Source organism: Hirundo rustica, chromosome 25 (genome assembly GCF_015227805.2).
Source record: "Hirundo rustica isolate bHirRus1 chromosome 25, bHirRus1.pri.v3, whole genome shotgun sequence".
In the NCBI taxonomy this organism is placed as follows: Eukaryota; Metazoa; Chordata; class Aves; order Passeriformes; family Hirundinidae; genus Hirundo; species Hirundo rustica.
The window spans coordinates 1298112-1323213 of NC_053474.1; the positions used below are offsets into that span (position 1 = coordinate 1298112).

Sequence of the window (25102 nt, forward strand, 5' to 3'; positions counted from 1 at the left end):
CGGCGGCGCAGCGCCTCCCGGCGCCCGAGAGCCGTGCTGGGCGGGCACCGGCCCCGGGCCGCCCCCGGCCCCGCCCCGGGCCGGGCTCCGCGCTCCGGGCTGGGGAGCAGCGCCGAGCTGAGCCGGGTCTGCCCAGCGTCGGGGCACCGAGAGCGGCAGCGCGGCCCCGGGACGCCGACCAGGTGGATTGGGTTGGGTCGGGTCGGGTCGGGTCGGGTCGGGTCGGGCCGGGGGTGGGAAGCGCTGCTGCGGCCCCGCAGCCCCGTGCGGGTCGGGCGGTGCGGGGGTGCCCGGGGGGGCTGAAGGGAAAGCGCCGGGTCCCCGGTGCCGTCTGGGGTCGGGGCATCCCCCGGGACCCTGCCGGGGTCACGGTGGCGGTGCCGGGACGTCGCTTGCCGCCGGAGAGCTCCGCTCCGGCAGCGCGGCGCGCACCGCTTTCCAAAAGGAGAAGAACCACAGTCTTTGGGCCGTGCCCCTTGGCCAGAATGCGAAGTTGAGAGCTTGAGCGGTGTTTTATGAAAAGGGTACTGAGACTTTATCCGACCAACAGACGCGGGAGTAAACTGTAACCAAATGCTCGAATGTAGCACAGGAAAATTTTCAACACATCTGGAGCGATTGCTGTTTTTCCAGAGAATCCCGGGGTAGCTATGGGAAAAGACTCTGAGCCTTGCTTTGTCTGTGTGTGTGCTAGACAAAGACTCGGAAGTCACAGTTTGGATCTCGCATTAAAAAATAGCTCAGGATTTTTGCAAATTTTTTTTCTTTCCTCAACACAGTTATGTTTCAGGTTTTATTTTCGTACAGGTAACTTTTTAATGCTTTCTTTATCCGTTTCCAGTTCTGTTCCTGTGGTTACTTTAACCACTGACACTTTCATTGAGAACTCACGGGGATGTTGGATACATTTTCCAGTTCGCCTGGGTGAAGCGTGGTGGTAGGAATTCCTCTCCACAGACTCGCAGCACAAACGAGGGCATGTGCCAGGGTTACACATGGGGCAGCGTTTGACACTGAGGTCTCTTCACTTAAATCTGACCTTGCTATCTTTAGTTCTTCCCAGTTTTAAAAACGATAAAGGAATCTTTCCAAAAAAGAAAACCTATTTCTAGGAGCGGAGGAAAGTTCGAAGCTCTTTTGGATGCAGCATCCTGGTGGCAGCACTGGCCTCTAGGGAAGAGTGTAGTAAAAGACATTTCTTTTACTCTTCTAACTCCTCTACCAAGCATTAGAAATCTGTGGCTCTCCTAGCTGCCCAGGTGTTGAAACCGCCTTATTTCCCTGAATTGCTTTGTCAATACGTGGTTTAACTTCATGATAGGCAAAGAGGAAAGAGGAAGTCTGACATTTCTCCTATCTTATTTTTGTGCCACCCTCTTTCCTTTTCCTAACATGGAGACTGTGTTGTTCCCTTGCTTTTCTTGCTGACCACTTCCTTTGAGGCATAGAATTGTCAGCAGTGCCCACTTCATTCTTCCCCAGCTCCATCTGTAATTTTGTGCACTTTTAAGTATGGTGGCAAAGCACAGGAGACAAAAATATAGGTGATATGGTTATATATATATATATATAATTATAGCAGATGCTCTACAGCAAAAGGTGTGCTTTGGAGTATGAACTCCATAAAGCTGTGCGTAGACAGGGAGTGGTGGGGCACACTGAAGGCAGGGCAGTTTTTAGAAACAGAATTCCCTAGCAGGAGGCCTTGTGAAGTGTTCCATGATCTCAGCTTCTGGAGCATCTCAGTCTCTCCATCTTGGATTTTTGGGGGTAAAATCTGTGCTTTTCCCCTGCCTGCAGAAAGCATCTGAAGAGCTGAGCGGTGAGTAGGGTGCTGAAGGTCACTGTGGTTCCCCAGTCTTTGGGAGGACAGGAGGTCACTGCTGCTCCAGCAGCACATCTCTGCCCTCAGCTCCTGGTTTGAGCTGTGGTTTCTTTAGAGCAGGCGCTGGAACAGCCCTGCCGTCTGAGAACACAGCTGATAGCTCAGCTTTCCCAGGTCATCCTGGGGAGGAAAGGCAGGAGTCTCTTTCCTGGCTGGTGTCATCGTGGTGTCCCTGATGATCACACGAGGGGTTTTTGTCTGCAGCGTACCAGGCTTGTATGACTGTAGTCAATATCACTGGTTGATTTCTGACGGGTATGAGTTTAGCCATGTTCTTTTCTGGTTTAGGACATAGCAGCTTCAAGAGTGAGGTGAACTGATGGAGCCAGAAAAAACTTCCCTGCAGGCAGGTTACCAAAATTCCCAGTGCCCCAACTTTGGAAGCACTGGGTTCTGTTCCCAGCCAGGACTTGCTTGCTCTATTGCTTGCCTGATGAGGTAAGATGCTTTCTGCTGTGCTCCTAATTGCAGCTGAGTTTCTGCTGTTACACGGTTGGCTGGTGTTTGAAATGCCAGCAGAAAGGTGGAAAAAATTGATTACTCTCAGTGCTCAAGTGTTTCCAACACACTCTCCCTTCAAAAGGACTTTTATGGTAATTGGGGCACTGATGCACAAGATTTTTCTGGGTGGTACACCAGGACTCTCATTGATGTCTGTAGGATTTTTGCTGCCTGTAACTTACATGAGGCTGTGCTTGATGAGCCACAGCTGCAGCAGTAACCTCAGGAGAGAGACAGGAGTTAAACCTTGTCACTCTGCTTCGCCTTTTGTGTGATAAAGAAAGTACCCAGAAAACTGGGGTCTGGCTACTCTGAATAAAAGCCAAACTCCTTAGCTGGACAAACAGCTCCATAATTCCTTTTATTGCTCAAGTAGGAAATCATTTTTCCTCTGGTGTTGAGTGTTCAGTGTCCCTGGTTGACACGTGGTGTTCTCAGATTGCCTGTGCCCACCACAGTGCCCAGGTGCTCTGCCAGTGACATTTGCAGTTTTGCTCAGTGCTCATTCCTTAGAGGACTTTGTTGGCTTCTGCTGAAATAGGTGCAATTTTTATGGCCAAACTGGAAAAATTCAGAGAGAACTTCATAGTGTTTTACCTTGGTGATGTCATCAAAATCAATTTAAGCATTTTACTCAGGTGGGGTTTTTTTCCCAAAAGGAGGGGATAGCCATAACCCTAAATGCCAGCTGTATCTGGGAAAGGGAGGAGACCAGTTAGGGGGCAGAGAAGCTTTACCAGTAGTAGTTAATCTTCAGATTACTGCTACCAAGAGCTTTGGGATCACACTTAAAGTGAGGCTGTGGGCAGAAGAGCCAAGCTGCACAGGCTGTTTTGCTTTCGTGGCTGCTGCCGTGGGCTCTGTCCTGCAGTCCGTGAGGAGGGGGCATTTCCCACAAAGGCTGGCGTGTGTTTACTGCACTCTGTCTGCTCTGAAGTGGGGAAAGGAAAATACTTCATTCTGTGGAGATGCAGTTGCTGAGAAAAGTCCTCGGTCTTTGTTTCTTCTCTTCCTTCCGTTTTGCTCTGGTTTTACCAGGTGTAAAATACAATTGTCAGCAGTTTACACGGAAGGGGAATGTCAGTTTTCCTGTTGAAGAAAATATCAAGGGGCTGATTGTGAAAGGAAAGGGGAAATTGAAGAATGCCACATGGCTTCCACCTTCCTGTATTTCACCCCAGCAGAACTGCCTCTGCTGAGCGACCACTTTGTTGTTATTTGCTAAACGGAGAACAATTTTAACAAATGATTCTGCCCTTACTCACAGAGGCCCACCAAGAGAATAACATTACTCTGGGAGGGATCAGAAGGTCACGTCCATTCGGGCTAAATTAATAGTTAAGAATTATTTAGTAATGTCTTAACACAGACTCCAAAGAGCAGTGGAATAAAAATCCTGAAATTTACGTTCTTGTTCTTAGTGTAGTCTCGCTTTGACTTGATTTGGCCTCTGGTGATCTGATTGTTAATACATTTCATTTTTTATTTGCCTCTGAATATGTTACTGTAGATCGTCCCACACTTGCAAACTGCAGAGTTCTTTCATATGAAGTATTTTGAACTTCCCAAGTATTAAAAAAAAAAAAAAATAAATTAGCAGCATGGATAGATATTAATTCTGGACCCTTCTGATTGGTGTCATGGCTGGAAGAACAGTTTGTTGATGTTTATGGCAAATCTGCCCAGTGCCAGTTCTTCTCAGGAATATAAATTATCTTCCAGCCCCAACCTGGTGCTGATGCCAAGGACATGATCTTGACTGCTTCCTAACTTAGCTTTGAACATCTGAGCTGTGAGCAATGAGGAATGTGCTGCCTCTAACCTGGAGCTGTTGGCGGCCGCCAGTGTCATGAATCCAGTGAGTGGAGAAGCCAGCGCAGGTGACTGGACAGCTGGAGCTGTTTTCTCTACACAGGAGGGGCAAAGAGAACTCTGAATAGCTCAAGGAAATGCTTGGTGTTGTTTGAACAGTCAGAGATCTGCTTCCCTAGTGCTTCCTTCTGCACATGTTACACTTGACCCTGCCAGCGCTACACGCCAATAGGAGTCAAGTCTTTGTCCCCAGTGGTAGATTAAACTGCTTGGCCATTGTTACAAGTCCAAGATTTTCCTCTCTCACCCTGTTTAAATGACTGCTTGGATGTGTAGCCAAAGTAAATATGAGCTAATAAAAACTAGAGATAACACATGCAGACTAGTTGTTACGGACTAACTGTAGCACAAAGAGGCACAAGTTTTGCTGGCAGCTCTGCTGCTTAAGTTTTGAAGCTCAATTACCTGAGAAAGAGTTGGTAGGGATCAAGTATAACTTCCTTTCTGTTGCAATAGGGGAACTGTGTCTGTATTCATGTGTACCTTCTGGGTAAGCAAGGCGTCTGTTAGGCTGCAGGAGCTCTCGTGTCTCCTTGCAAGGTGCAGTGCAGCAGCTCCAGGTGAGCACTTCCTCACCTGAAAGCTGGAAGTGCTGTGGCAGGCTGTGCAGCTTTGGAATTCTCTTCTGTATTTCCCCACTGTCACTTTCCTTGTTGGCAATAAACGCGTTTTCAATTGACTTTCTCAGTTCCTCAGCACTGAGCTCCGTAGTCTGCTAGGGGTTGGAAGCACAGGAGATATTTGCATGGCTTTTGGAAGTGCCTCAGCTTACAGTGAAGGGAAGAAGGAGATTGGGAGAGTATTGGGAGTGACAGGGATGGGATTGCCCCTCTGTTCCTGTGATGCAGTGCTTTTGGACTGCAAAAGTTACACATGGTGCTGTAGGAAAGAGCTGGAGAGGTCTGGGGATATGGCTGGTTGAAGTGCCTGTGTGTAAGAAGAGGGCTGGCCTGCCCAAGTCCTTCTACAGTGGCTTTCTTTGCTTTTCCCTTCCTGAGGCTCTGGAGGGACAATGTGCTCCTGCACCCTGTCCTTCAGCCCCTTCTGCACTGGAACGGTCTGTGATGACCAAAAGGTTCGGGAGAACTGAGGGCTGAGAGTGTGCTATGGCATTAAAGGATTAATGGCTACTGAGCAAAAATTACCATAAATTATGCAGACTAAATCCAGATCTAGGAACAGTTCCACCTCTTTCATTCCAAGCCAGTCATGGCTCATGCTGATAGCACACCTGGAAATGAGGTAACTGAGTAATCTGCCCACATTGTTCAGATCTGCTGGGGCTTGGGCACACACTTAGTGCGTGTTTTCCCTGCTCCTGGGCAACCTTTGTTCTCCTGCAGCCAGGAAGTCTCCCTGATGGGATAAGACAGGGTGCTTCTGTTCCTTTCTTGAGAAGGACGCTGTTAATTCACCTGCGGTGCGACTTCCCTGTGAAATTCCTTTTCCAGATGCGAAGATCTCGCTGTTATTGCAGTACAAGATGGAAACGCTTCCAGTGCTGCCTGAACATGTTATTTAGGTCAGTTGCTAGGAAGATGGCAACGTGAATCAGAGGAGTTGGAAGAGAAAGAAAGTCATTAGACAGCACCTTGACATCCCCTGCCAACACGGGGATTTTCTCTGCTGACGCAGAAGCCCGGCTGGAGCACGCATTCATTGTCTTGTGCTCTTGGTATGGCCCTGTGGCTGGGGAGCTGGACTGGCAATGAACCAGGGGGCTGCAAAGACGGAGCTTGCCTTTGCCACCCTGTATCAGCACCCAGATCCTTGTGGATCTCTGAAACAGAGCAAGGTCTCCTCCTTATCGCTCTGGAAAACAAAGTATATCAGGATCGTTGGGCTCACTGCATCCATTCTGGGTGTACGAGCCTCCAGAAGACGGTTTTGCAGAGGCACGTTCATCATGCTGTGGTAACGTTGACCAGAGCAGCTCAGGGGATGTTCCCATCCCCGGAATGGGCGTGTGGTGCCCAGTGCACTGCAGCAACTCCGAGGGAATTCAGCAGAGCCAACGGCCCGAGTGTGCTGGGCCAGCCTTGGGCTGGGGGCTGTCAGTGACGGTGGGAAACCCCTGAAAATATCCCCCTGGGCAGGGCTCTGCCAGACACTCGGTTTCCCTTCCCAAAGGAAGTAGCCTGAATTTACCCAGTGCTCTGTAGAGACCTGTAGGCTAAAACAAATTATTTTTACACAGTAGGAAACATTGAGACCAACCTTAACTGATGGAGCAATTTGCCAGCTTTTAGCCTCAAGGTCCCTAGTCCCTCAGGGCTTTCCAGCTAAATGGCTTGGGTTGGTTTCCCAGAAAGATTCTCTTGGATATGTGCTGTTGGCTCATTACTAGCTGTTTTATTTTTCCAAGAGCCAGCTCTCGTTAGCTTCGTTCTCACAGCATTGTTTTCTTTCTAGAAGAAGCTTTTGCTGGCTCTCCTAAACTATTGCATGGGAATTGCTTACTGGCTTACATTTTTTTTTGTTTGTTTTGACCCAAAGCTGTGCTTTGCTCCCCTCTGTAACACTGCCAACATAATTTCCAGTCTCTTTTAAGCATATGTTTTGCAATAATATCTAAAGTCTTGGCTCCAAGTAACTGCCTTACAGAGAGATTAGTATCTTCTAACGAAGGAATTGAGAAGCAAATAGTGAGAACAAAAGCAATATCTTGAGAGCCTGTAAGACTATCCTGACCTTTCCCAAAGGCCTCAGCCTGGCCTTCAGTGTTCAGCAGATGGCAGAAATCAGGGTGGACTTTGATTTGTAGAGGCCTCTGCCTTGCTGCTGTGTTTGCGGGAAATGTGCTCAGCACATTGTGGCCATCTGGGCTTGACTGTACTATTCTGATAATCCCCAGGGAGCCTTCTCCAGCAAAGCTCATCCCTGATGGAAGTCCTCTTTGGCTGACCTTCTAGAAGGGTAGTATTAGCAGTGTGGATTTTTGAGATTTGACAGCAGCATTCCTCATAGGAAGAGAATGGGGTTTGGGAAATGCTTTGTCCTGGCCAGGAAGGAAGGTGCCACTCACCAGGTATCCACATGGGCACACGGCTGGCATTCCACAAGAGAGTGAGGAGGTTAGTGTTAACGTTTTCTAAACTTCAGGAGGAAGTGTTATAGGAATGCAAAGGCCATCAGAAAACCAACTGGAAAATTGCCTCACTTTAGATGGGAGAACCAGATGTGGGGGTTTGAACCTGGAGCTGAGAGTCTCAAAATTGCAAGGGGGCTGAGTGATTGGCCATTCACAGGGAGACAAGAGTCAGATGAGGGGGTCCTGACAGGAGCTGGAATCTTCATCTGGATCTAAATGAAGGTCTGCTTTTCAGAAGAACTGAGCTGGCTTTACCTGAAATCAAAAGAATGATTGGGTGCTCAGCATCCCTGGAGCTGAGAGGTCAAAATACAGGCTGCCAAATTCAAGAAATAAGAAAAGAACAAAACCAAACCCTCTTCCAGGCTGTGTGTCTGAGGCTGTAACTGCTCTGCCTTGGATATTTAGCATTTCAGGGCGTATGGCAGCTCGGGTGGCCAGTCCCACGGGCAGTGCTGTCCTGAGGGAGCAGGATGTCTGCCCTGCCCTTTGCACTGTGCAGTGTGTGCCTGCAGATCTGTTCCCTCTGAATCACACACTCTCTGCTCATGACCCACCCACGGCGGGACCTGTGGCGCCCATTCTGCTCCCTCCTGCCTGTCCCTGGCCATGGCAGGGACAAGTCTCAACCCTCTTCCTTTTTGACTCTTGGGCTGTGCAGTGTGTGGAGCTTGCTCCAGGCTGCTCGTGAACCAAACTCCCAGCAGGGTTTGTGTGTTGGTGCCACAGAGGCTCCTCTCCACGTCTGTCCCGTGGCCAGGCAGAAGGGACTCTGCTGCCTCTCAGGCACGGCAGGCGCTGCTGGCCAGCCCTCGTCAGCCACACTCTTGAGAAATCCTAGTGGAGATGTCGACCTGGCAGATGGAGGCTGTTACCTCATTCCACAAAAATGCTTTGTTATTGAGAAAATGGAAACTGTCTGAGGTTTGGGAGCTGAATAGAGTCATTGGTGTCTGTTTTAACCGCAGTTTAGTGGTGACTGCTCAAAAGTTCCCCTCTCTGAGCATTCCCTTTTCCTACACCCATAATCTTCAAGCCATTGGAGAGCTTCGATGACTTAACTCATTAGCTGAGCAAAGAATGTTGAATGCTGTTGCACGCTCTGCAGAAACTTCACTAAAACCTCAGCGTCTTCCAGCAAAACAAAAATGATGAGCCAAGAAATAACCCTTTGCAAGCTGTTGGCCAGAGATGTGATCCCTACGGGTACTAAGCCAAATTCAACCCTTTTTACAGTTTCAGCTGTGTGTCTTGTTTATTTGACTTTGAAAAGCTCTGTGAAGATTATGCAGGAACTTCTTGGAGAGGAAAGACATGCTTGGAAACTTAGGTCTTGTAATTCTTAAACACGGGTATCTGAACCCCAGTCCCGAAGAGAAATTTCTTTTCATCAGTTTTTAAAAGCAGATTTCAGCCTTGTGGATTCGAGAGCATAGGAGAAAGACTAAAAATAGGGATTGAAGTGTTTGCAAGCTAGTTTTTGTATTGCTGTGAATAATGACTTGGGTTAGTCCAGAAGAGCATTAACCTAAATACAGGCCTTGTTTTACTCAGCAGATATTTGTGAAACTGGCATCTGGTACCTCTTTTTGAGAACCTTCCATAAGCATTAATCACCAGCACCCTAAGAGAAGCAAGAGCAGCAGCTTTTTGGAAATAAAATGAACACTTTATTTATGTATTTTTAAACCAATTAATCTTGGCAGGCCAAATGAATGTCTTCCAGCTGTTACAGATGGTTTTCACATGGCTAAATATTTTGGTGTGTAGAAAAACCTAGAATAGTGGAACCACAAGATATTAAGCATTTAATTATTACCCTGGAATGTAAATATGACCTTGATATTTTAAATTTGTTTGCCCAAAATTCAAGTGTTCTCTTAGAAATCCATCAAACAATACAGTTCTGATCTTGTTGTCTGTGAAGCAGAGTGGCTACTCAGCGTCTTCAAATTTATTTAAATACCAGAGTGGGTTTTAGAAACAGAAATTTGCTTAACTGGAGGAATAATCCCAGCTGCTTGAGGCAGAATGCAGGATCAAGGTTTGAGATGTAATGGACTACTTCTGTTCTAGATCCCTGCTTTCAGGTTTAGCCATAAAAATCCTTTCTAGGCTCAGCTCTGCCTCTTAAGGTCTTAAGGAGGTTTATTAACATAAAATACAAATTGTAAAAGCAATTAGCAGTTGATTTTTGGCCTGTATCTTACCCGTTCTTCTTAGCCATGTGTTGTTCCTGTAGCTGTAAAGCAACCTTATTTCTTGAATGATCCAAGCCCACAAGATTTCCCTCATGTGAGTGTGTCAGAAATAATTTCTGTTGTGGCTCAGGTCTGTGTGGCTGCAGATCATACACAACCTGCGTGTACACTCAGACTTCTTGTACAAAACGTCTTGTTGTAGTTCTTCTAATGAAACAAAAGAAAGGGAATCATATAAAATATGTATCTGAAAGGCCTAACCTTCAGCATGGCTGAAGGCAAAAATTCCTCTCTGAGGTCCACATCTGATGTTCCTGGATATTGCTCAGGATGGGAAGACAACAAAACAAATATAGCAACAAACCCCACGGGTCCTAAGCTGTCCCTGAGTGCAAGGACTGCATTTGTCAGCATCATGAGCCCCGTACCAGCCTAAACTCCTGACTTTTGCCAGCTTTTGACCTCACCTTGGAACTGCACGACCCTCATTTAAGGAAAGGCTTTTTCCTTTCTTAAAGACGAACCCTGGTGCATAACTCCCTGGTGGTGCCCTGTTCCAGTTCTGCCTGCCAGCTCAGCCTGCTCCCTGCTAAACCCTCGAGTTCAAATAGAGCAGCTAGCAGAGGCATGGTGGTGGTGGAGAGATCTGCTCTCTGGATTAGCTGTGCTCTGTAGCACAGCCCTGCGTCTGTCTGTTACGGGCTTGGAAAGGACCTTAAAGACCACGTCCCTCTCTTCATCCTCCTCTTCCCGTTTCTCCTGCTTCTCACAGAGGTAGGGTTGTGCAATCTGTGGATGCAGGTGTGGGACACGCGTTAGTGGGTGTCACACTTTCCACTGACAGGGATATGTGCTGCATCTCGGGAGGAGAAGAAAGATGGAACTTGAATCTTGGTTCCATTTTTAGTTCTACGAGGCTTGCCTGGTGCCAGAACCCTCTGAGGTGCAAATCCCAGGAGGGAGATAGCATTACTCCCTGACCTGCAGGTATTACAAGGGTAAATAATGTTTTTGCTGCTGACAGCTGTTAGGGAATTGAGGAAGCCACAATCCAATGAGGGGTGTGGGATGTCAGCTCTGTGGAAACTGAGGACCTTTTGCATTAATGATCTTGCACTGGATCATTACATATGTTTGTGTTTCTGGCAGTAGAGAGTCAGGGAGCTAAACTGCTTCCCAGGTAACTCTTTAGTTTGTGTCCTTAAATTTGGATTATTTATTCTCAACTGCCTCTTTCCTTGGCATATGGACATTTTCAAAAAGTCAGCATTTAAATCTAAAGGCATTTCAGTGGCTCCTTTTAACTCAGTGAACAGTTCACGTCAAGGAAATTGCTAAGTGTGCCTAACTCAGAACATTCTGGAATACAGAGACTGGTAGTGGTACTCACCAAGAGTCATTAAACACAAAAACTGCGCAGCGTGTTTTGCATCTATCTCAGCCAAGAGAAGTTTTATTCCTGCTATTTCTCAACCCTAAGCAAACACCATATAACTCACAGAAAGATTAAATCTGGCCCAGTGTGCATGTGTAGAAGTCCTGGATGTGTTGCTTTTGGAGAGCCCAGAGCTGAGTGTGGGAAATCAGAACTGCACGTCAGGTTGGTGAAGGTGCACGGATTGTGTCGTGCTTGATGCCACGTGAAACAGCAGCAACTGCAGGATGATGAAATAATGCTTTCAGGTCCTTGATAGCTTTGAGTTTTAATTTTAGGAGATGTAGAGCAGATCTTTGAATAAGAAAGGAAGAGCAGTGCAGAGACCTTGAATAACGGGGCCTGAATAGATCACACTGAGCCACACTGACCCTTGCAAGTGACAAACCAGTTCTACTGCTCACCTGGTTAGCACCTGACTTGGGAAGTCAGGCTGATAATGATATTCATGAGTTTTTCACTTTATGTTAGGAGTTTTGCTTCTTCTCTCTCTCTCTCTTTTTTTTTTTTCTCCCTGTCATCCTGACATTGAGCAATAGAAAGGCTTTGGAAGCAAAATATGTCTACACAAAACTGGAATCGTGTCTCTTGTGAAAATTTAGAGTAACTTTTATTGCAAGTGTCCAATTTCTAGTCACAAGTAGTGACATTTAAACCCCTTTTGGAAATACAATCCCCGTGCTGATGTCACCCTTGGTTCGTGATGTGACTGCTTTTGTTGGTGGACAAGCACTTGAGTGTTTGCTGGTGAAGTGATGATTTACTCCTGAGAGTGGCTGGCTGGTGGCACCTGCTGTAGCAGTGAGGTGAGGGGCTGGAGGAGCACCCTGGCACAGCTGGCTTCCTGCTGCTCCATCGCTGCCAGCAATGCAAGGTAATGGGACCTGGGCTGAGCTTTTATTTCCAGGGTTTGCCAGTTTGGGACAAAGAGCTCGTAACTGGAGCACTTTTGTTCTTGCCAGTTTGAGAACGGAGGGAGGGTGGTTGGCGTTGCAGTGGAGCCCCTGATCCTCAGGCTGCTTGAGTGTGAACAACTTTGGGAACTTTTCCCCAATAGTCAGAGCGCACTGTTGGTGCTGCTTCCATCAGCATCGGTGAGCGTGGAGCACCTTCCCTGCAGCAGAGAAACGAGGCATGGCTTCACATCTGCCGCTCCCAGCTCTTCTTGGTCTTCAGCTGAAAGTTGCCAAGAGAGGAGCCTCTGTTAGTGAAAATTCGGGTCTTTCTGATCCATTTTAACCTGTGCGATGTGTTTCATGTCGGTTTCCTCGTAAATCTCAGATGGGAATGAGAGAATGAGGTTCTGTAAAGGAGCCACAGACCTGGATCAGGGACTCTTGACATTACTTCTGTTCATGTGGGATTTTTTTTTTTTTTTTTCTGTAAAGGAACAGCTTTTCCTCTCTTTCTGAGTTTTTAGGCACATGTTTACTGAACTGCGTGCCAGCAGCAACTCCAGTTCTGAGATAGAAATGTCCAGTGGGCATGGGGTTGGAAACTCCACGTGTAGCTGCGTGATATAAAAGCATTCATACATTTTGTGAGCATTCGTGTCTCTTAAAAGAGCTGTTTCCACATAGTCTTTTGAATGTGGCACAGTTTTCAGTTTCGTGGGTGCCACCAAAGATATCTCTGCACAGCAGAAGCAGGAGAGCACGTGTTGCATCTTGCAAATTTCTTTAGTACTTGCAGTGAGTTATTTTGTAGAAGTTTTATGTGAAATACGTGACAACTGCAACTGATGGCTTCTATTATTTAAATTTCCCAGTACTTAAGAGCAATTTAAAGGCGTCAGAATGGTTTGAAGATAAACCAGCTCCTTATCATGAAAATAAAGACACGTGCTGACCAGATCACCTGGCAGAGAAGTCTTCAGTCACACAAGTGACCTTGTTTCACTTCCAGGCTGGCAAGGCAGTGACTAGAAAGGTGTTTCTCTTCTCCTCTCAGCCATCCCATCTGGTTCCACGCTTCTCCCGGCCGTGCTGCCCTTGAGAGCGCTGCCCTGTTTGGGGCGGCTTTGCAGCAGCTGGCACACACAGCATCTCCCGGGCAACAAACCATCCCAGGTTTTGTTTCGGAGAACCGTCCAGCCCTTCCCGGGCTGGTAACATGAGACAATTTGTCTTTGCCAGGATTCAGTCCTCCCCCAGATTTAGAAGCTGCTCGCATGCTTCGTGCTGCAGGGCTGGCACTGCCTTTGCTTGCAAGGGACACGGGCAGCTGTAAAAAGCGCTTTATAGGGACACTGTCCCTGTTCCTTGGGACAAGAGCCAGCGCAGGTGGAGAGGCCCTCAGTGATCTGTGGGAGAGAGGGAGCGCACAAATGTCACTGCAGCGTCTCCTTGTACACCTTCCCGGCTTTTATCTTATCTTATCTTCTCGTCCTTATCTTCTCTCTATTCGTCATTTCTCTTCTCTTCTTCTTTCTCTTCTCTGTCTCTTCTCTTCCTCTTCTCTTCATCTTCTCTTATCTTCTCTTCTCTGTCTCTTCTTTCTTCTCTCTCCTCTCTCGTCTCTCTTTCTCTTCTCTCTCTCCTCTCTTCTCTTCTCTTCTCCCTGCGGGTTTTGGGGAGCCCCAAAAGGCACCAAACTGCCGAGGCTCAGATGCACGTTACCTCTCTCCATCATCAGATCTGCTTCTATGCACGGAAACCAACTGCAAACACTTGTGTTTGGGAGGCAAAGGACATCAATCGGAAGAGGGAGTAGTATTTGACCTAATTTGGTGAAAAATTCACTTTGCCCTTTCAGTAATAGGCAGTGCATTAAATAACGCAATGTCCTGGATATTGTGTCTTTTCTGCTACTGGAAGTCAAAGTTGCTTTGTTTATTGAAAGGAAACATGAAGCTGGCAGAGCCTATCAGGTATGCAAAAGAGCTTTCAGGCTTGCTGGGGAGAACAGGGCATAGGGCTCAAATTGTACAGGTTGGTTTTCAGCACGTGAGCAAAAACCCACGATCACTAGGGCTGTGTCCAGTGCTCGAGGCAGTCCCTTAATTGCCTTTTGGGGCAAAACAGAGGTATAATCTCGTAAGGATCTTTTATTAAGGATTGCAAAAAGCTTTGTAAATACTAACTTAAGTTACGTATCGACTCAGAAATAAGAATGGCTTCATCCTCAATTTTAAAAGCAGCTGTCTCTAAGGGAAAGTGCAAACTACAGCGTAAGGATTCAGTTGTGAGGGAACTTGAGGGAAATAGAGCAGAATTACATTATTTTGCAGTAATATCTACACTGAGATGCACAGGCCCCAAGAACTAGCAGCTAGAGCAGTCAGATTATTTTTTCTGCACATAGGCCGTGATGTCTGTTTGAGCTGCAAGATTCTTGTGTGCTGAGCTGATCCAAGATGAAGGTACATTGGCCTCAGTGTGCAGTTAGTCATTTCCTGTCACGCTTTCATGTTTGAATTCTGTTGTACTGCGTATGACCTTTATTTTGTGGGGCAAAAAGATCTTGAGAACACAATCGCCCGGAATCCTCGGATTGTTAAGTTGGATAAGCAGTGAGGCATTTATATGGCAGTGGCTTACATGGGCACAAACCAATTCGGTCCAGAATTAACCTTTCGGTGCTGGATTGTAACATGCTCACAACGTGCTTGCCGAGAGCAACTGCACACCTGTCCCTCGCTCCTTTTTAAGAACTGACAGGAGCAGCCCTTTCCCTGGCCTGCAGCTCTTGCTCCTCCGATCACACCAAAGCTCCTGTGATCAGCCACATTCCCTGAAACTTGGCTTCTGCATCTTTCTTCCTCTTATGGCCACCGTGACCATGTGTGCAGCTGCTGCCCTCAGCCAACCCCCTGTCTGGGTGGTAGCTGTCCCCTGCTGCCACTGTCCCCTGCGTGCCACTGGCACGTGTCAGGAGAGGTCCCTGTCACGAGGAGCTCTGGCCAGGCTCGTCTCTCTTTTCTCTGCAGCCTCCTCAAAGCCAGAATCTCTCCATGGCATGTTTTTAAGCCACGGGTTTCTTAACTGCCTGACAGAAAGGTCTGCGTTGGTCTGGGCAGAAGTTTCTGGTGTGTTCCTGTCTTGCTCCTCTGCTCTCAGACTTCCTCCATCCATTAATGGTCTGTTTGAATGTGATGGGTCCAAAGTGCCCAAATGATTTCAATTCCCGACTTCCTGTTGAGTGCACAGAATTTGCTTACTTTGTGCTCATTTTGAATAAGATTAACAGTTGATCTCTTGAGCAAACATTCCAGTTTAATGTCAGCAGAATGACACAGGCGGCCTGCTCTGCGTGTTCCCAGTTTTACTGCCGTTAGCTACACCTCTGAAGGGCCAGGATTTTGTTCAGAGCCCAAAATAGTCAGTTAACCCCTAGAGATGTTTAGTACTAAATTTTCAACTCTGAAACCATTCCCTCCTTTTTTTCCTAGGCACAGTTTTTAATCTTATGGTTGCGTAGTTGGGTGTCTTCAGCTTCTTTCTCAGACCCTGCTAGAATTAGGTTTCCTTAAAGAAAGTAACTCCAGAGCGAGGGCTGAATTGTCTCTTGTGCCTGTGCTGCTGGCACCTCAGGAGCCCAGCACAGCAGTGGTGACAGTTTGCCCTTGCTCTCCTTGGAGCGGGTGTGATGTCTCCATCAAGGCTGTGCAAACAGCAGAGCGTTTCCTGCAGGCACCTCCGGGCAGGTGTGATTTTCTTACTGATTGTATTCTGTTCAGGAGTACAATCAGGCATTTGTGGGATAGGCACTGTGGTTTTGGCACTGTCCTTTATCTATATGCAGAGCTGTCAGGGGGAGTCTGTGATATGCCTTTGTTCTTTGGATGGGGCACCTCAGAGATCCCATCTGAACAACGGGAAACCCTTCTTTTGGCATTCTAAGACTGTATTAAAATCAAACAGCTTCTGAGATTCTGCTCCTTCAGTTTTAACGGATTCTGCTCCTTCTTCCTCACAAAGTTGTGGGCATTTTCGGGAAGCTGCTGACCTTGCTGACAGCGGGTGATTTCATTTAAAATGCGAGCTGTTTCTCCACAGTGCTGCCAGCCGCTTTGCTCAATCTGCTGCGGAGCCTGGAGCAGCGAGTGCCCTGGGCAGGAGGGTGTCCTGCCCGTGCTTGGGGGAAAGGCTGGGGTACAGCTGTCTCAGCAGAGCTCTGCAGTACACACATGCATGAGCACAACACCCCAGCGGTGCGGGGTGGCTGTGCCCATACACCCGGCTCATTTGATCATCTCCTGCCTCTCAGGATGGCCGTAAGAGCCAAATTCCTGTGGGTTGGAGAAGCGACCTGCAGCACCCTCCGGTTGTGCTGGCGATGGGGAAGCTGCCTGTGGCCGTCCTGATGGTCCCTGCAAAGAATCTGCTCCTCGGCATGCTGGAGCTCTCCCTCCTACTTAAGATTTGAGAGCTGTCCCAGGGAATGCTGAGGCTGGAACACAGCTTGGAGGCGAGAGCTGAGGGCAGGAAGTGACTCACTGGTGCTGCAAGCAGGCGGGTGAAGGTTTGATGCAACTCTGCTCCCAAGGGTGCCCCTTGCAGGCTTGGGTCACCCTGAGGGAGCACTGGGACCTCTCCCCAGCTGCCTCAAGCTCTCCTTTAACAGCCCCAGGGATGCACTGGGTCTGCAGCAGCGCTGGTGAGTTTGGGAGCGGCAGGGTACAGGTGAGCAGCAGCACGAGTCGGTGTGGAGAAGCTCCCACAGCACCCCAGGGTGCTGGCCCCTACAGCCCGAGAACCTGGGGGCAGGGTGCAGAGTGACCCCGTGCAGATCCCCAAACTGGTGTCAGGAAACGTGGAATGAAGGCACTCCCAGCCTAACGGAGGGGCTGGAGCTGCTCCTCAGAGCAAGCAGATGGTTTGCCTTTTAGGGTCGGCAGCCGGCAGAAACAATTTCATGCAGATTCCAGGACCCATAATGGTTCTGGAAAGCCAGCAGGAACAAAAAGTGTTCTTCTCCTCTGCTGACCTTGGAGTGCTTTGAGGACTGTCTTTCAAAGCCGTGTCCCTGGACGGTTTCATCCTTACATGGGGAACGCTTGCCTGCCCCAGCGAGGTCGTGCTTTCTCTTCTGTGCGTCTGTTTAGGTGTGAGCTGCAGCTGCTGTATTTATGCTCAGACAGCCCTGGGGAGGTGAGGATAGGCAGGGACCTGACAGACAGTCGAAAGCAGGTCTTTTCCTGTGTCCTGGAAAGATGAAGTGTTTCCCTAGGAATAGCCCCGTGGATTACTCTGGGGTGACTCTGTGGAGCAGCTGGTCGTGAGCTGACAACAAACTGGTGTGAAGTTACACGGGGTTACAAGTTCACCACACACACACAAGGCTCTGCACCTAAGGAGCTCATTGTAGGAGGAACCCTCTCAAAAGGCCAGTTAAACTCTTCAGTGATTTCAGAGATCAGGCGCTGCTCTGTCTGTATTGCTTCCTCTGCATAACAAATCCCCGGTTTATTGGTGCTAAAATTAATGTAACGATCTCCTGGGGCTGCTGCTAAGCCATAGGCTTTGGACAATGACACCAGGCTGGTGTTGGGTGCATGTTGCTCTCTAATTAGAAAGTGGACTTTGCTGTGCTTTCTTGACAAATCGCTGACCTTTCCCATACATGAGGCTATTCTGAGCTCTGCTCCGGACTGATCGGATTTGCATCGTGGAGCACTTTGAATGCTGTTTGTGAGCGGAGCTCTTGTTCCTCAAGCTGTTTGTTCATGGGCACAGGAGAGGAACTGAACTTCCTTTGCTCCATGAGCACAACCACATCTTTCAGAGGGAAAGAGGAGGCAGCTGGCAGGCATATATCTGTGTTTATTTTTGCCCTGAGACAGCTGAGCAATATCCCACATCCAGCTCCACCATCACCCTGTACAAGGGAGTTGCTTCAGCAAGCCTTGTCCCCCGGACCGGAGCCATCTGGCAATGGGCAAACGCTCTATTTGCAGCTGCAATCCCATCATTAGAGGGCAACACCTTGGTTAGCATTTGAAGGCGTTCCTGACATCAGCCCAGCACAGCCAACACACAGCTGATGTTTACAGGGTGGTGCAGAGGATGAACACATGCTCACTGGCACAGCAGCCATCGCCTCTCTTGTACCTTCCATTTCTCAGCCTCCATTAAAGGGGTTTTTAGTGCATTTTAAAACTCCACCTCTTTCCTTCATAAGGAAGGCAATTCCCAGGTTCATCATCACAATCACAGTAAGAATTGTGGCCTTCTCCACTATTTCTTTTGCTCCATTTCTTTCGCCCCACCTTCCTCTTGGCAGTGTGTTGGGTCTCACAGCACTGCATCTCGGGGACGAGGATGCTGCGTTTGCTTTGGCGCTACCCAGGCTCTGAGGCCCCTGCCCAGCTCTGCATGTGAGAGCAGAACAAAGGGAGCAAACAGCTTATCTAACACAAATAACCCTGAGCAAACTTCCTGGGCCTGTTCTTGTTCTGTTGAAAAGGCAGCACAAGGTCTGTTCCCGTGTGCGCTGTCTGCAGCCTGGGGAGCAGCAGTACAGAGACTTTGGGGAGAAACTGCTCCGAGTGGAGGCAAGCCTGGTCCACTGCTTTTAGGGTATTCCTTGGTATATCGTTCCTAGAGGGTTTGTTTTTCACTTCCTCTTCTGACAGCATCAGGGTCAGGGTAGTGCTGCTCAGGAGGCTTATTCCTCGTCACTGGTAAAACCTCAGCCTTCTTTATTCGGGTCGTTTTTTTCTTCCTTTGTGTTTTTTGATGTCCTCTGAGCCTGTATCACTGGACCACAGAGCTGAAGTGCAGCCCATGGAAAGACATGGAAGTTCCCTGCTCTGGCAGTGCCTCAGCTCCCAGGCCAGGGGTGCTCATTAGAGCACTTATTACAGACACACCTTGGAAAGTTCCCTTCACCAGGGCTGGGACGGGGAGGAGGAGAGTTGGAAATGTCATTTCATTCTTTGCCAGAGAGAAAGGTCCCAGGTAGCTTCAGGGAGCGAAGGCAGCAGGGGGTGAGAAGCAGCCAGGAGCTGTGTGGGGGTCAGGAGAGCTGCTGCCCAGTCCCAGGAACACCTCGGGGTGCCCCGAGGCGGGGGACACTGGGGAGGGGGCCAGCACAAGCTGGAGCAGCAGGTCCAGTTCAGCACCTTGCAGCAAACCCCCAGGCGCCCGCCTCGTGTCCAGTAGCAGACTGGGCATTGCCTTGCTCTGCAGGCAGCGCACAGGGCTGCTGGTTGGAGCTTTGGGGGAGGCTTGGTGTGGCCCAAAGCCCGTGTTGCTGGCAGGGACAGGCCGTGGAGCTGCTCCTGTGGCCACAGCCACGCTGGCCTGCCGCACCAGAGGGCACGGAGCGGGCAGCGGCCTGGCTGGCAGCTGGTAGCGAGCGTCTGAAAAGGGACTTTGTTCCCCCTCGCTTGGTCACGTAGCCATGTGGGAGCAGTGGATTTATTCTCCATCAGTCCTATCGGCACATACCAGGCTTGACAACAGCTGGGAGCTGTGTGGCTCGGCCAAGAATAGCCCTGGGGAGCTCTGGGCTGTGAGTCAGAGCCGTCTGGATCAGCTCCTGCCCTGGAGGCTGCCTCCCAGCCTACAGCCGGCCAGCGAGGGGGTGCAGGGGCTGCTAGGGAGCTCCCTGACCATGAAATGCTTAACTGCAGGTTGAGCTGGAATTGCTCTTTGTGAAGTGGGTGGGTTCCTGAAGAACACGGCAGCGGAGGTGCTCTGCAGCTGACAGCTCCCATCTAACTCAGTGGGCTTGTCTACACTTGACAGCAACCTGGGTTAAAGAAGGGTGTGATTCTGCAAGTGGAAAACTCCATGTTTAGGAATAACCAGGCTAAACTAAACAGGAGCAAGGTGCTCTCGTTCTGGAGTTAGTGCTCCAAAGAAAGCAAAATATTTCCACAAACCTGTTGTCTGTGAGGGAGATAAGGAGCGAGGAGAGATGTCAGGTCTCCTTCATGCCAAGCCCCAACAGGTGCTTGTGGAACACCCATCTGCCCCTCTAGCTTCTCCCTGGAGAGTGTTTGTGGTTGGAGGAACACATGCCGAGCAGTTTGCTGGGACGAGGCTCCACAGCCGAGGCACAGTGCAGAACGCCTGATTCCTGCTTCCCCATGGAGCAGCTGCTTTAAACCTCTGGAGAAGTTCCAGGGTTTGAGCTGCTAGCAGCCCCTCAGCCAGAGCTTTCAGCCATCGTGAGGAATCCTGCTACGGACCATGCTGGGCTGAGCCTGGGGCTCTGGAGGGCAGCTGGGCAGACAGATCTCCCTCAGGGTGCCTGGCTCTCAGACCTCACTGGACACACAGCCACGTGCGTGGTTTTGGTGCCAAACCAAAACTTTTCATGCAGGAAATTTCTCCCTTTTTTATTTTACACTTCACTTCTTAGGAAAGTAGCAGAGAGTGAGGAGCTTAGCTGCACGCTGACACGTCCAGGTTTTCTGCGTGGGGCCAAAGCGCTCCAGCTGTCAACTGGAGTGTAAGCCTGAGGCAAGGTTCATTGCAGACCCTTGGGGCAGGAGCACAGCGTGGGTCTGTCCCCTGTGCTGACAGCAGCTCTTGGCTCAGGGCAGGGACTCTGGCCCTTCAGCCTCTGGAGGTGGCAGGGTTGCGCAGGGACGTCTCGGACAGCCTGAGCTGATCCTGACCCGCAGCTGCCCCGATCTCAGCAGGTGAAGGAGGCCCTCAGACCGGCACCATGACAGAGTGCTTCGACTGCGACAACTGCAAGGAGTCCCTGTACGGGCGCAAGTACATCCAGATGGACAACGGCCCGTACTGCATCCCCTGCTACGACGCGCACTTCGCCAACACCTGCGACGAGTGCAAGGAGCTCATCGGCCACGACTGCAGGGTGAGTAGGGGCCCTGCAGACAAGCAGGTCAGTTCCCAGGCCCTTCGGTGCCCTCCTCATGCTGGCTGTACTCCCAGGAGCTGTACTACGAGGATCGCCATTACCACGAGCACTGCTTCCGTTGCTTCCGCTGCGACCGCTCGCTGGCCGATGAGCCCTTCACCTGCCAGGGCAAGGAGCTGCTGTGCAACGACTGCTACTGCAGCGAGTTCTCCTCCAAATGCATCGCCTGTGAGAAGACCGTCATGCCAGGTAGGAGCAGGCGGGCCTGAGCAGTTCCTGGTTCCTTGGTGTCAGCTGGGGCTGCGGGTCCAGCATGAGAGCAGCATGGAAGAGAGTTGGGTCTGTGTTTTCCTGCCCTCCTGTCACTGCACGGAGAGGGCTCCGTCCTTTGCAAGACAGTGAGCTGTGATCACCACAGCAAGCAGTCCCATCTGTCTGTTCCCCTTTCTTATGGGGAAGTGAATGAGGGAGGAGATAACAAAGGGTTTCCTGGGCATTTTCTGCTGTGTGCTGACAAGAAGAGACAGAATGACTGAAGATGTGTGAGTGTCTCTGGAGAAGGCCTGAGGCAAAGGCGTGTGTGTCTTTACTTGGCTATTTTGGCACCATCTTCAGATGTAGGTTACGTCAGGCAGCTCTGCCACGGCCTTTGTGCCAGTGCTGGGGACGTGTTCCTGCAGCCCTCCCCTTGTGGCTGTGCTCTGGGCCCGTGGTCCTGAACTGGCACGGGGAGGGGAAGCACAGAGCCAGGTGTGCAGGACCACAGCTCATCCTGCCAAGCCCCCCAGGCCCCTGTGTGCAGGTGTGCTGCTCCTTCTGTCACTGCAGGGCTCTCTTTGCAGGCTCCCGTAAGCTGGAGTACAATGGACAGACCTGGCACGAACATTGCTTCATATGCAGCAGCTGCCAGCAGCCCATTGGGTCACGGTCCTTCATCCCAGACAAGAAGGATTATTACTGTGTCCCCTGTTACGAGAGCAAGTTCGCTCCTCGCTGCACCCGATGCAAAAAGGTACGTGTGGCTGAAAGCCGTGTCAGCATCCAGCTGTGATGCAGGGACAGGGAGCTCCCTGCTCCTGCCTGAGCCCTGTCAGAGGAGGGTTCAGGTGCCTGGGTTGTTTCCCCTTGCCTGTGTGTCACCAGCCTGTGCTCTCTTCCTGCAGACCCTCACCAAGGGAGGAGTGACCTACCGGGATGAGCCCTGGCACAAGGAGTGCTTTGTCTGCACGGGCTGCAAGACCCCCTTGGCTGGGCAGCAGTTCACCTCCCAGGATGACAACCCCTACTGCATCAAGTGCTTTGGGAACCTCTATGCCAAGAAGTGCAGCGCCTGCACGAAGCCCATCACAGGTGAGCAGAACAGCTCTTCCAGGAGCCCCGTGATGCTGGGGCTACTTCTGTCCCTTTGTCTGCGTCTTTCACAGTGGTGGACTGTGTCCTGTGGGAGGAATTCCCTCTACCCACGGATAAAGGCTCCAAAATGACCCCTCAAAACATGATCTCATGTCTTTAGCTTGCCTTTTTTGACGCTGATTGCCGTGTCCTGTGAAAAGGTTGTTCACAGGCAGCGAAAGCCTAGAGCAGCACCTGGTGCAGGGGAGTCTGGACCTGCTGTACCTGCCTACGGCAGGGGAAGTAAGGGATCCTCTTCTGCAGAACCCCTGAGAGAGTCTGCCTTCCTTCCTGCCCTCCCCCACTTGACCTTTCCCCTCGCAGCTCCCAGGTTCTTGCTGCTGGGAGAGCAGGAGCAGCTGTGAATCAGCTGGTGACTCAGAGGATGGTTCTGCCTGAGGACAGCTCCCAGGCACCCACTTCCCCTTTGCTCCTTATCAGTTTGTTGCAGTGCTGGGGAGAAGAGGGTCACAGCTCACCAGTCCGACAACTGCCAGCAGAGAAAGGAAGCTCCTGTGGAGCCCCTGCAGGAGCCTGGGCCTGAGCTGCTGGCAGGATGGCTCTTCCCAGGATTCGAGTAATTCTGTCTGCCTTCATCCGCTGTGATGGTGCAGCTCTTCTCCCTGCTCCTCCTAGGGGAGAAAATCGTGATTCTGGTCCAAATCTGTCAACCCTGCAAAGTCTGGATTGTTCTGAGTTGTTCTGAAGCAATTTTAGTGCTATTCCCCCTACCAGAGCGGAGATTCGCATTTCAGATCTGTTTGATGTGTTCTGGGTGCCACCACCAGCGCCGTGTGTGAAGACCTGACCTGGAGATGAGCGGGCCGGGGCTCGGAATGTTCCGGAAGCTCATCCCAGCGACTCTGACGTTGCCCTCTGTCCTCCCCGGCAGGCTTTGGCGGTGGCAAATACGTCTCCTTTGAGGACCGTCACTGGCACCACAACTGCTTCAACTGCGCGCGCTGCAGCACCTCGCTGGTGGGGAAAGGCTTCATCCCCGACAACGATGAGATCCTGTGCCGCGACTGCAGCAGCGACCTATGAGCCCCCGAGGACACCGCGGCCCGGGGGCTTCCCCCCTTCCTCAGGGCCTTGGTGCCGGATTCCCCGGCAGCGTTTCAGGGGCAGAGCACAAGGCACAGGAGATGGGGGCTGACCCCGAGCCGCGGTGTGTTCCCCTCCCTGAAGGCTAGAGAGTACGCTGTGCTATGGCTCTGTGCAGTCAAAGATAAATAAAGCTGAAAAAGGAGCTTCGAGACCCGCCCCCCCCCCCATTATTTACTCTTTCTTTTCGCTTCCAGTCTAACCAGGCACGAGCCCAGGCTCCCCAGCTGAGCGAAGGGCAGGAGTGGCTTCAGCACTGGGCCGCTGGATCTGCACGCTGGCAAGCATGTATTCACCCCTTGGCACAGCTCTGACCTCTCTTCTTCCTCCACATGCTTCCCTCGCTCTAGGTGGCACAAGGCGGTGTCACAGCTGGCTTTGCACAGCCTTCTCATATGCACAGCTGGCCCAGGAATGAAGGGCACTGTCTTTTCTTCTGGAGGTTTGGGGGCACCAGGCTGGAGTGTGGCCAGGGGAAGAGCGTACATCCTGTCAGATGGGATCCACCTCTGGAATTCTGTAGCACCTCACTCTTTGCAGGCCAGACCCTTTGCTCAGCACCTCCATGGAGGTGCTCTCTTAGCTGTGAACGAGCAGCTCAAGTCACTTGTAGGTACGGGGCATTCTGCCCACCCACACCTACCCCATTTCTGTCCACCTGTGCTGTGACCTCCCGTGGCTGGCTGTGCTGGGAGCGCTGTCCTGCTCAGATGCATCTGGCTGAGCCCTGCAGAAGGGCTGAAGGCTGAGACCACTCAGGGCTTTATTCCTTCTCCATCCCTGTCATGAGGATCCATGGGACGGGCACAGAGCCCAGCTGCCAGCAGCACTGGGAACACCAGAGACCTCCGTTAATTCAGGGAACGGAGCATTGCCCACAGCCTGTGCCTGTGATCAGGAGCTGCTGGGAGGGCCTGCAGGAGCACAGGGCTCCAGCACAGAGAGCAGCTGAGGGGGCAGCAGGATGTCCACAACCTGCTCCTGCAGGGCTCTGTCCCCAGTGGCAGGCAGGGAGTGGTGCCTCTCTCCAGCCACACTCATCCTCCCCTGTGTCCCAAACAAGAAGCAAAGATCGCACCTGTGGGGGGACAATTTCGCATTGCCCAGGTCCCAGCTGGCCCTAACTGCAAAGCAGGCTGTGTTGAGCCATCCCAGACTCACCTGAGACCTTGAGCAATCCCTGCCCCATGGCTGAGCTGGCCCTGGGCCTGCCTTGTCTCTGCATCCTTCTGCTTCTGTCTCGCTGGGCCGCTTCTGCCAACCCTGCTTTCCTGCTTAGTCAGCCACATGCTTTTCTGAAAACCTGCTCTTGTAGGTTTTTTCCCCTTTTGTACTCATTTGTCATGAATATCCATAATTTTGTACACAACTACAGGATGAAGGGGATAGCCCCCCACCCGGGCTTCACTTAGGAACAGAAAACGTTATGCATGTTGAAGTGTTATTACTCTGTGTTCAGATCCTTGTTGAATCCTTGTTTGGAAGCTTTGATGACAGCAAATCAGAGTTTGTGTGTTTGCTATTATGAGAGGAGCATGGAGCCATCTCCAGAAGGAATTGTCCTAAACCTCAGCGTCCTCTGTACTTCCTACAGCTTTATACAATAAACCATTTTCGTGATGCTGTCTCTTCTGTGTCTCTTGAACAGCAGGCACAGGGCAGAGCTGGGCCCTGCTCAGCCCTGCCTGGCCCTTAATCCCATTCTGGGGACGGGCAGGTGCTCGTTCCTGCCTTCCCAAACCACAGCCCAACATCAGAGCCGTGCCAGCCCTGTGCCCGTGGCAGTGCCACAGCATCTCCCTCCTCCTGCTGGGTGTCTGCCGTGGGTTCCTGGGGCTGGG

General features: G+C 50.7%; 1 protein-coding gene across 4 annotated transcripts; it reads left to right on the forward strand.

The window, feature by feature from the left end:
* Positions 1 to 61: 61 nt before the first annotated feature.
* On the forward strand, positions 62 to 24881 carry FHL3 (four and a half LIM domains 3). Of its 4 annotated transcripts, none has more exons than XM_040086324.1 (6): positions 62 to 182; positions 20578 to 20762; positions 20840 to 21014; positions 21608 to 21777; positions 21929 to 22115; positions 23050 to 24881. In XM_040086324.1, exons 2-6 carry the CDS (start codon positions 20607 to 20609, stop codon positions 23199 to 23201), a joined length of 840 nt encoding a protein of 279 aa, XP_039942258.1. In that variant the 5' UTR covers positions 62 to 182; positions 20578 to 20606; the 3' UTR covers positions 23202 to 24881. The 4 variants fall into 4 exon arrangements, with proteins under 4 accessions (XP_039942258.1, XP_039942259.1, XP_039942256.1 ...); XM_040086325.1 differs by having other exon boundaries at positions 64 to 182; positions 20581 to 20762; XM_040086322.1 differs by lacking the exon at positions 62 to 182 and adding an exon at positions 11707 to 11859.
* Positions 24882 to 25102: the final 221 nt, after the last annotated feature.

Bases quoted from the DNA above. Each gene is read 5' to 3' on its own strand.
- FHL3 (XM_040086322.1), top strand. The intron at 20,763-20,839 runs GTGAGTAGGGGC...CTGTACTCCCAG, and splicing joins TCATCGGCCACGACTGCAGG to GAGCTGTACTACGAGGATCG. The intron at 21,778-21,928 runs GTACGTGTGGCT...CTCTTCCTGCAG, and splicing joins GCTGCACCCGATGCAAAAAG to ACCCTCACCAAGGGAGGAGT.